Genomic DNA, 11545 nt, shown 5'->3' with positions numbered 1-11545 from the left:
CATATTATCTGCAAAAACTGAAGGTTTTCATGTTTCAATTCCTTTAATTTACTCCTGATCCTTTTATCACAAAACATAAGGCTTCATTATAGCATACTTCCCCATAAGGATGCCAGTTTTCATTGCTTAAAAGTCCACCCTGAACTTTCTGAAGTTGACAACTTTCATTTTGGAGAGCAAAAGTGAAAGCAACACTTCATATTGCTTTACCAGCTCAAAGGAGAAGACCATTTCTACCTTTCTGGGGGTGAGTCTGATTAGGGGCTGGGAAATATCGGGGAAAGATTTGATGAATTAGAGGAGCTAAAAGAAAAGCAGCAGGAATTTCAGAATTTGGGATTTTGAGAGGAAGAATGAGTCAGTTTAATACCCGTTTGGCCAAATTCTCTTTCCTTTAAGGGATTAGCAGTCTGCTCATCTTCCATTTAATAGCTTTCTGTCACCAAACATTAAGGAATCAAATTGATTTTCTTGCAATGATTATTAGAAAAAAATTTGCTCCCTTATGTTTCCATTCCTCTGAATAATGGTGGAGAATCACACATATTCATTGGTGATCTGTACTGACTTTAAATATGGATAAAATTTTAAACTAGACAGATGTGGTTTCAGACTTTACAACAGATATTTGCAGGTTATATGACCTTTGGGTTTGGTTTTCTTATTTGTAAGATAAGGAATTTGGATTTCATGATTTCAAAGGTCCTTTCCTGTGCTAAATCTGTTTCCATGATGCTTGATACAGTTTGGTAACAATGAATTGGAGCTGACCTGTTCTGCTCTATCCCAGAATCTAAATGGAAGCCTTGTACACTGAGGAGCCATAGACAAGACTGAGATACCCAGGACAACAAGATTACCTTCTTTTTTTTTTTTTAAATTGTAACTTTTTATTGACAGAACATATGCCTGGGTAATTTTTTACATTATCCCTTGCACTCACTTCTGTTCCAACTTTTCTCTTCCCTCCCTCTACCCCCTCCCCGAGATGGCAAGCAGTCCTATATATGTTAAACATGTCACAGTATATCCTAGATACAATATATGTGTGCAGAACTGAAAGTTCTCCTGTTACACAGGAAGACTTGATTCAGAAGGTAAAAATAACCTGGGAAGAAAAAAAATGCAAACAGTTTACATTCATTTCCCAGTGTTCTTTCTTTGGGTGTAGCTCTGTCCATCACTAATCAACTGGAACTGAATTAGATCTTCTCTTTGTTGAAGATATCCACTTTCATCAGAATACGTCTTCATACAGTATCATTGTTGAAGTATATAATGATCTCCTGGTTCCGCTCATTTCAATTAGCATCTGTTTATGTAATTCTCTCCAAGCCTCTCTGGATTCATTCTGCTGGTCATTTCTTACAGAACAATAATATTCCATAACATTCATATACCACAATTTACCCAACCATTCTTCAATTGATGAGCACAGGATTACCTTATATTCTGTTTGGGCAACTTAATTCATACCATCTTAAATCTTTAGGGACATGACAGCATTAAAGGGAAAGAGGCTGGCTAATTGCCTGGCTACTCAGATTGAGTCTTATAGGATATCTGATTTCCTAGAGCAGTCATGAAAGATGTAGGACCTGTGGTAAGGGGCAGCTTTTCAAGTTAAAAATCTGAATGTTATCTATAAAAGTAGAAGTAACTGGCACTTAGGGTGTAGTTTGAGGACTGATTGTTACAAACTAAATTTGCAAGAGGCTAATTACTAAATTAGGATGACAATTGGTTTCAAATAGGGGATTGTTCTGATAAGATAACGAGATAACAGTCCCAGTTAGCAGTTTCACTCACAAGAGCAAATCAGAAGGTGTTTGGTGAGAATAGATTTAAGTCAAAGGATACAGGGGTTCTTTTTTTTTTTTTTCTTTTAAGATTCTTAAAATATCTTTTGTGTTTTTCCTCCTAGATTTCTTCACCCCACATCCTTTCCTCCCTCCCCTCTACCAGTGATTTAGCAATCTAAAAATGTTAGTTATCGAAGGAGGAGAGGTTGTATTAAGAAGCATAATGGAGTTGAGGGAAATACCATATGACATGGAGGAAGAGGAATGGAAAAAACACCCTTTTCTCAGAGTACAGAGTGCCATGGTGGTCTGACCTAAAGAAGATAAGCCTTCATGGGATAGCCCACAATTAGGTTTTTTAGGGAAAATTTAGCTTCAGGCACATTACTAAGATTCCTGACAGAGCATGGCAAAGTGAGACTGTTCTAGATTTCTATAGAAGGTAAGTCTCTAGAGTTTGACATAATTTGGATTTCATATTGGACCACCTTCCCAAAGGGTGGGCTCATGGTTGATCTCTATCAGATCCTTCTGCTTGCTTCCTAAGGGATAATTCTTTAGTTTCTTTTGATCCAAAACAACATTCAGGACCTCATCAGCAATTACATTAATTATTTTCCTGTCACTTCTTACTTCCCTTTTGCATCACCTTATGCATTTTCGGCTTCTTTGGATTCAGTAAGATCATTACTTTTTTCCCCTTTTAATGAAGCTGAAATTAAAGTAATTATAAGGAAATTTTTGTACAATTATGTGCCAAAAATTAACAAGTTAAGTAAAATATTTACAAAATCATAAATAACCTAGATTAGTAGAAGAGGAAATAGAATATGTAAATAGATCTATTTTAGAAAAAAAAATAACTTAGATAGGCCATGAATGAACTTAAAAAAAAAAGCACAATGACTAGATACATTTACAAATTTATACAGTGAATGCTATTAAATATTTAAAAATCAATCCCAACATTGAATGAATTTATTTGGAATAATAGGCTAAGAAGAGAACTTAATAAAGTGTTTTTATGAAACCAATATGATACTGATACCTAACCCAGTTAGAATTACTTTTTAAAAGAGAGAAAGAAAATAATAGAACAATTTCACAAATGAGTATGGATACAAAAATCCTAAATAAAATACTAGCTAAAAAAATTGCAACCATATATTACAAAGACTATATATAATTACAAAGTGGGATGTATATGTGAATGTAGGGATAATTTAACATAAAAAAATAGTATTAATTAACATAAGTGATTATATCTAGCATAAAAGAGAAAATTATCATGTAATTATGTGAATAGATGTAGAAAGAGCTTTTTAAATAGTACAACACTCATTTCTGATGAAAACACATGAAAGTGATAAGGTTTGGCAGAGCAATTCATAGTTCCAAAGGTTCAAGATACAATGTGTAAGTGACAAAATCACAATGGCAATGACATTCTCCTTTGCTTAACATTATCTTTATTCAAGAGAAAAAAATCAAAGATAAATTCCAAAGATGGTTTTACAACATGCTTTTGAGGAGGAAAGCTTTTTTATAGCTGGGAGGGAGGAGGGGAAATAAAGGTAGGAGCTGGGGAATTACAAGGATGAGTATTGAGATGTTGAGAGACTGTCTTAAAGGTGCTAACAAGTCAGTTTAGGAAAACTGAGTTTCCATAAAGGCTGTCTGGGAAAATTGAATTTCCCCTTCTAACTGGGAAGAACTAATTTCTTTTCTGTATCCATTTGTGGTTGATATTCACATTGTGACTGTTTTAATAATGGTAATAAGACATTCTGGAAAGAGGTTACCCTTTTGTATACTGATTATGTATTAATAATAGGAGCAAGATGGGCTTGTTTGGGCATATCTTGAAGGGAAGAGAATAAGCTGATTTTAGAATTCACATAAAAATATTGATAAAATTGGATTTTTTCCTTAAATTGATAAAAAAAAATTATTTAAAACCATCAATAAGCATAATTAATAATGTTGATAAACTAGAAGCTTTTGTAGTAAGATTAGATAAGAAACAAAGATGCCCACCATCACTAATATTGGAAATCCTAGTAATAGTAATGAAAGAAGAAAAGGAAAAAGAAAGAATCAGAATATGGAATGAAATAATTAAACAATCTCATTTTGCTGATGATATGATGTTATATTTAGAAAATCCTAAAAACTCAACTAAAAAATTAGTTGAAAGAATTAAAATTTTAGCAAAGTAGAATATTAAAAAGATCACATAATCATCAGCATTCCTATATATCACAAACAAAACTCTGCAAGAAGACATAGTAAGAGATATCCCATTGAAAATAACTCTAGATGTCATAAAATACCTGGAGTACACTTGCTAAAACAAGCCCAGGAAATATATGAACAAAATCATAAAAATAAAGTCAGATTTATATAATTGAAGAAATATTAGTTGTTCAAGAGTAGGAAAGATGATATAATAAGAATGACAATTTTGCCAAACCAATTCAATAACAACTCAATTAAATCACAAAAAAAAAAAAAATATGTGTTTAAAAAAATTTATGTGGAAGAACAAAAAGTCAGGAATATCAAAGGACCCATGAAAAAACGTAAAGGAATGAGATTTAACAATACCAGATCTTAAACTATAAGACAGTAATTATTAGAACTATCTGATACTTGCTTAAAAATAGAACAGAGAAGACAAGCAATTTGTGGCAGCAAATAAATTTTGGAACAAAAATTTATTATTTGGTGAAAATTGTTGGGAAAAGAGTGTTGGCATAGACCAATATGTTGTACCATTTACAAAATAAGGTCAAAATGGGTGCATAACCATTGCTTTTTATAGCGTGGATGTTTATTTACCCTTATATTCATGTATTACAATTTGTTCATCTCTACCTCAGTTAGCAGGAATCTCTTTATTTTTAGTTCTTTGCTTGTACAGGGCTGAAACTCTGAAAAAGGTATGCCTGAATCAGACAATAGAGCACTTAAGGCTAATTACCTCTTCAATATGAGACAAAGACTCTATTAGCATATGTTTGGAAAAATGGCTCTTCTCACCATTGATGCTGGCTCAATGTTTGGGGTTAAGATAAGGCAAGGATTAGAAGGTGGGGTGACAGAAGCCAGAGACTCACTTGGCAGCAGGAGGAGGAGGAGAAAGGTGGATATTCTGGACTCCAGAACTGAGAAGAGATCTCTGGCAAAACTCCTGGCAGTTTGCCTGCTTCTTTCATTTCTCCCCCAAAGACCACGGACTTTTACTTATTCTGACTCTGACTGATCCTGAGACCTCCAGGGAGTTAGTTTGGCTACTTGCCTGCTTCTTTCATTTGCTGTTTCAAAAAGTAGCAAAATATTCATTAGAAAAATTTCCCTCTGTGATTGCTGAAATTAGTGCCCTTCTTTGCTCTATGGGTATTTCTGCCAATAATTGTATTAGCCAAGAGAAGTTTAGGATTATAGAATTGAGAACTGAAGATGACAATAGGGACCATCAAAAGGAGATATGGAGAGAGTAAATAATTTATTCAGGATCATAGAGCCTGTACACAGTACACTTGGTTGAACCCAGGTCCCCAAATTAAATTATTTTCTCTTTCTAGCTTCTGCCATTTATGGAAAGATGATGAAGAAATATCAATATATTTTCATCTTTGTTTCCTGTTTTTTTTTTTTTTTTAGATTTTTTAGATTTAGATTCTAGATTTTAGATTTAGATTTTTTAGATAAAAGCCTTTGCAAATTTTAAAAATTAGATTTAGATTTAGAGTTAGATTTTTAAGATGATAGATTTTTAGATTCTAAAATTTTTTAGATTTTTTAGATTTAGACTTAGATTTTAGATTTGTAAACTATCAACCACTCTTTTGTTTGTGTTTGTTAGTTACAAATTGCACTTACTTTCATGAGTTTAGTGATGACCCTTAAGACCTGCCAACTTAAAAATAGTTTCAGGGAAAGCAAGGTTTGAAGAGTCACTCAGGCTAATTTTACATATCCAAATTATTAACTAGATTGCAAGTTCCTTGATGAAAGCTACTATTTCATTTTTGTATTTGTATCCCCAGTACTGAATACATAAAGCTTTCTCTTAAAAACTGCATCCTCAAGCTGCTTAACATCTCCAAATCTAGGGTTCATTTTCTCACATCTCAACAATATTGGCAAGGCAGAGGAGTGAAGAGATGCAGATCACACCTAGGGGAAGCAGTCTGGGAAGACTTCCTACCCAGAGTTTGTATTGGACAATAGAAAATTGTTGATGAATTATGCATATTTTGATAACTTTCTGAATTTAAATATTTTTCTTTGTGTTTCTCCAAAGCTCTCAAAGATGGGTGCTGCATTGAGTCAACCTGACATCTCAGTGAGTATCACTTCCCTTAGGTCCCTCAACATTCCATAGCCAGATCAAAGTCAATATTCTCTTATTGCCTGAAAATGTCCTCAGACAGATGAAGTTAGGGATTCCTGTCCATGAGCAAGTGTGGAAAGTTCGTTCCCATATCTCTCCACCCCAAAACATGGGCACTTTCTATTCAAAAGAAAAAATCCCACTTTACTGTTGACAAAACTTTTTCCAAACCCCTATTTAAAGGCACAATAATCACTTTCTGAGAACACATTAGCATATAAGAATTGACCTCAAAGTAAAACAAAAAAAATTCTGAATACATAAATTTAGTACAATTGCATCAGTTACAATATCAAGCTTTAGTTCAAATGTGGAATAAGAGAATGATTTCTAAAAACCCTTGGTTTCCTTTTTGTACTTTCTGTCACCAATACTCCATCCTATGCTTTTCAGCCTCTTATTATATCCATCTTCTTTCAATCCTTCTTCTGAAGAGCCTCAAGAATTGTGTCTTTCCATCTAGAGCCCTTCTTTCTGCTCTTCTTTTACTATCCACACTGAGACATGATAAGTCCCACTCCTTCAGAATCGTATTTCCAATCAACAGGTCACTGATTAATTTATTGCTTCTTAGAGGAAAAACCATAGGAATTAAGTGGTGAGAGCACTAGACTAGAATCAGGAAGATTTGATGCTTATAGACATTTCTTTTTGGAGAGGAGTCACAAAAAGGAGGATAAACTTAATAAGGGAAAGTGAGAGGACACTGAAAAGAAATTTGATCATTTTTCATTTTTGACAAAAGCCAATCCCAACTAGGCAACTGGGGAAAAGGGTAGAGATTGTTTCCTTTTCTTCTGGGTCTAACTCAGACAAAAATACCACCTGTAGGGAGCCTGGAGACCTAAAGAAACAAACCATCCAATTCCTAAATTCAAATCAATTGCAACAATAGGACTAGAGAAAACAAAGAGATCTGGTCAAAGAGAAGAGCCAAGAGTATTTAGGGAGTACTTATCATGAATCCATTTCTATTTTTGAGGTTGTAGAAAGAAATTGAAAGGAAAAGAGAATGCCCTTACTATCAAGGCTCTTTTTTGTCTAACTGGAAGGAGAAAAGGTAGAAACACCAAGCTGAAAACAAGCGCATATAATAAATACCAAATTGTGTGGAGCAAATTGTGATTTCCAAGGTGTCCCTGAACATGCTTTTGTCAGTAGATAACCATGCTTCTTAAAATAAATTTAAAAATCACCAAAGACAAAAATTGAATGAATAACTAAATGGAATAGGGACAGGGACTACATTGGTGCCTTTATTGACAAGCCTTTTATCAAATCAAAAGACATTTATCAAGTACATATTGTGTCAGCCATTGGCCTTAGTACAAAGTATACAAAGTATACTTAGTATTTAAGTATACAAAGATGCTCAAGGAGAGTGTCTAATGGAGAAGACAACATGCAAGCATGTCAGTCAATATATTTAGCATAAATTGGAAATTTGGCTTAAAGAAATTTTAGCTAACATTTGAAGGAAGCCAGGAAAGCCAAAAAATGAAAAGAAAGAATTCTGGGAGGGGGCTTGGAGGGTGGGGAAGCCTGTGAAAATGCAAAGATGGGGGAAACAATGTTTTGTGTAAGGAACAACAGGAATACCAGTGTCACTGTATTGTGGAGAGATTTAAAGCTTTAAAAGACTGGAACAGTAGAAAGGAGCCAAATTCTGAAGGACTTTAAATACCAAAGAGAGGAATTTTTATTTTGATGCTAGAAATAATAGGGAGCAACTGGAAATTTTTGAGTAGGGGAGAAACTGACACGGTTAGATGTGTGCTGTAGAAAAGTCACTATAACAACTGAATGGAACATGAAATTCTGAGACACTTGAAGAATAGGGAAGAATGCTCAGTGGTTCAGGCCTGAGGTGAAGAAACTCCTTTTACCAAGGCAAATTAGCACTTTCTTTATACCTCTCAGTCTTAAAGTTTTGCCTAGAGAAAGTTTAAGAAACTTGCCAGGATCACATACGAAGTATGTGTTTAAATTGACAGGGCTAGAACTCAGGATATCCTGGTTGCAAGATCAGATCTCTATTCATTACATTATATTGATTCTTTTAAATGAATAAATAGTATAAACGGCATTGTAACTTTTACAAGAAAATAAAATTTTCAATACAGTTGAGTACTCTTTATATTAATCTTTAAAAGTTATAGATGTAGGCTACTCTCTTTTCATTTATTCATAGATATAAATGACAAAGTTCTTTCTTTCAATGTTGATTCAAAAATTAGTCCTATACAAGGTATATCTATGGGATTCTGGGACATCAGGCCAGATTGGGAATCAAAAGGTTTTTGCAAATGCCTGTCTTATTTTCAGTAATGTCTCTTCTGTAGTTCCCTCCCATATTTGTTAACTATTACATAAGAGTTCTAAATTGGTCATTTTTCTTCCACAGTTCCCTGATGAATGCCTGAGAATTGTACTGGTTGGAAAAACTGGAAATGGAAAAAGTGCATCAGGGAATACCATCCTTGGGAAGAAAGTTTTTGAATCTAAAATTGCAGCACAAGCAGTGACCAAGAAATGTAAAAAAGCAGTTGGAATCTGGGAAGGGAAAAAATTTATAGTTGTTGACACACCTGGACTGTTTGACACAAGGAAGAGTCTAGAAGCCACTTGTAATGAGATCAGTCGCTGTGTCATCTATTCTTCCCCAGGACCCCATGCCATCATTCTGGTTCAGCAACTGGATCGATACACTGCTGAAGCAAAACACACTGTCTCTTTGATTAAGGCACTCTTTGGGGACTTAGCCATGAACTACATGGTCATCTTATTCACTCGAAAAGATGACTTGAAAGATGAGTCCCTACATGACTTCGTGAAAAAGTCTGATGCGAACCTCCAAAGTCTTGTCAAAGAGTGTAGAGGAAGATACTGTGCCTTCAATAACAAAGCTGAGGGCAATGAAAGAGAAACCCAGGTGAAGAAGCTATTGAACATAATTGAAAAAATGATGAAGGATAATAATGGGGAATACTTTTCAGATGAAATATACCAGAAAACTAATGAGTCCCTGGAAAGAAGAAAAGCAGCCCTAAAGACAATCTACAGTGAACAAAGAGACTGTGATCTGAAAATTGTAGAGGAACGATATGCTCACATGTTTTCTCTGACAGAAGAGGAACAAAAGGAAAAGCAAAAAGAAATAGAAAAGATAGAGAAGGAATATGAAGAAAAAATGAAAAATATAAACACAGATGCTGAGAATTCTGTATTTGACCAAGTTGTTCAGTTCATTAGGGATGTGATTTCTCAAATTTCTGGTTGGTTCAGGAATGAATGATTGTTTTATTTTCCATTGATTTCTTCATATATGTTGATATCCTGGATGTACAGAATTATGACCTCATGCAATGAATAGAAATGAGTCATAATTTCCTTCATGTCACTCAAAGAGAAGGAATTTTTAAATGAAAAAATATTTTATATTGGGGGTAGAGCCTCCACTATGGATTTGCCACATTATATGGCTCCAGAATTGAATTCACCACTTGTTTTGTCTGACCTTGTGCCTAGAAAGGATGTTCTGTCACTTTGTGAAAGCAAGTAGCTAATTAGTTATGAATAGTATAGAAATGTGAATTGGGGCCCAATAGAAATGAGAATTCAGGTATGGGAGAAATGTCTATGGAGTAGGGAGGACCAGGAGTTGGTGATGAGACAGCTTTCTGACTCCTTGCTGTCCCGAGTCTGACTTTCCCAGATCTCCAGATTATGTTAGTCTCCCATATTTATTAATTCTTTTTATATACCCCTCCACATTTAACAAATAAAAATTATTCTAGCTTTCTCCTAAAGATGGCCCTATCTTTCATTTCATTTGTGCTCCTTTTAGCTGCTGTGATCCAAAGGTTCCTGACTATTGCTTTGGCCTATATAGAATACAAGCTCCTCGTCAGTAGGGATTGTTTCACTCATTATACTTCATTCCCAGTTCCAGCACTATCTACCATATAGCAGACAACATATATCAGATTCTTAATAAATACTTGTTGATGATTGTACTCAGCCAAATTGTGTCATTGATATGAAATGTTATAGTGGCATCCCATTGACTGGGTCCTTCAAGGACCTGAGTTTCATGTAGATTTTTTCCTCTTCCCCAATTCACTAAATAGGAGAGGATATTTCTAACGCTGATTGGCTGACAAGAGAGGGTAGAATTATCTGAGATTTAAATTCATGTGAATGAGTACTCTCCTGTGAATAGAATTATTTGACAATACCTTGTGGAGATGGAAGGAAGGATCAGCAAGGAAATAAGCATTTATACAAACTACTATGTGCCAGGCACTGTGTTAAATGCTTTTATAAATATCCCATTTAGTCCTAAAGACAGCCATGTCTTTATTAACCTTATTTTTGGCTGAAAAATACTAAGGTAAACAGCAGTTTGTGGCTGGTCTCAGAAAAACCTGGGAAGGAATGTTTATGCTAGCCCTTTTTGTAGTGTTGAAGAATTAGAAATTGAGATGTTCATCAGTTGGGGAATGGCTAAATAAGTTTTGGTATATGAATGTAATGGATATTATTGTTCTATAAAAAATGATGAGAAAACAGATATCAGAAAAGCCTGAGAGACTTTAATGAACTGATGCTAAGTAATGTGAGCAAAACAAGAGAACATTATACACAGTAATAACAAGATTATATGACAATCAACTATAGTGGACTTGGCTCTTTTCAACAACGAGGTGATTCAAGACAAATCAATGAACTTGTAAGAGAAAATACCATCTGCATCGAGAGAGAGAAAAATGGAGACTAAATGTGTGTCATAGCATATTTTCACCCTTTTGTTATTGTTTGATTGCTTGTTTTTTTCTTTCTCAATAAAAGTTTTTTCAAGTTTTTCTTTTGATCTAATTTTTCTTGCATAGCATGATGAATATGAAAATACATTTAGAAGAATTGTACATATTTAATCTACATTGGATTGCTTGCTATCTTGGAAGAGGGAAGAGGGAGAAAAATTTGGAACACAAGCTTTCCAAAGTTGAATACTATCTTTGTATGTGTTTGGAAAAATAAAATGCTGTAATATTTTTTAAGAAGGGGAAAAGAGAAAAAGTGTAAAACCATTGTGCACAGTAACAGCAATGTTGTAATGATTATCAACTGTAAAACACTTGGTTACTTTGAGAAATACATGATGAAAAACAAATCAAAAGGACTTATGATGAAAAAATGCTTTTCAACTTCCAAAGAGAGAACTGCTTTTTTTTTTTGAAATACAGCTCAAATAAAAATGTTTTGCTTGATTTCACCTATATAATTGAAATCATATTATCTACTTTCTTAGTGGGTAGGGGAAGGGAATGGGAGGGAAAGA

At 34.2% G+C, this 11545-nt stretch overlaps 1 protein-coding gene across 1 annotated transcript; it reads left to right on the top strand.

Annotated features, from left to right (window-relative positions):
* The first annotated feature begins 1173 nt into the window (after positions 1-1173).
* Positions 1174-11066, top strand: LOC127539091 (GTPase IMAP family member 7-like). The gene is made up of 3 exons (XM_051963099.1): positions 1174-2244; positions 6112-6153; positions 8606-11066. Exons 2-3 carry the CDS (start codon positions 6121-6123, stop codon positions 9494-9496), a joined length of 924 nt encoding a protein of 307 aa, XP_051819059.1. The 5' UTR covers positions 1174-2244; positions 6112-6120; the 3' UTR covers positions 9497-11066.
* Positions 11067-11545: the final 479 nt, after the last annotated feature.

The sequence above is a fragment of the Antechinus flavipes genome, chromosome 5 (genome assembly GCF_016432865.1).
Source record: "Antechinus flavipes isolate AdamAnt ecotype Samford, QLD, Australia chromosome 5, AdamAnt_v2, whole genome shotgun sequence".
NCBI lineage: Eukaryota > Metazoa > Chordata > Mammalia > Dasyuromorphia > Dasyuridae > Antechinus > Antechinus flavipes.
This window is presented reverse-complemented; position numbering and strand designations above follow the sequence as displayed.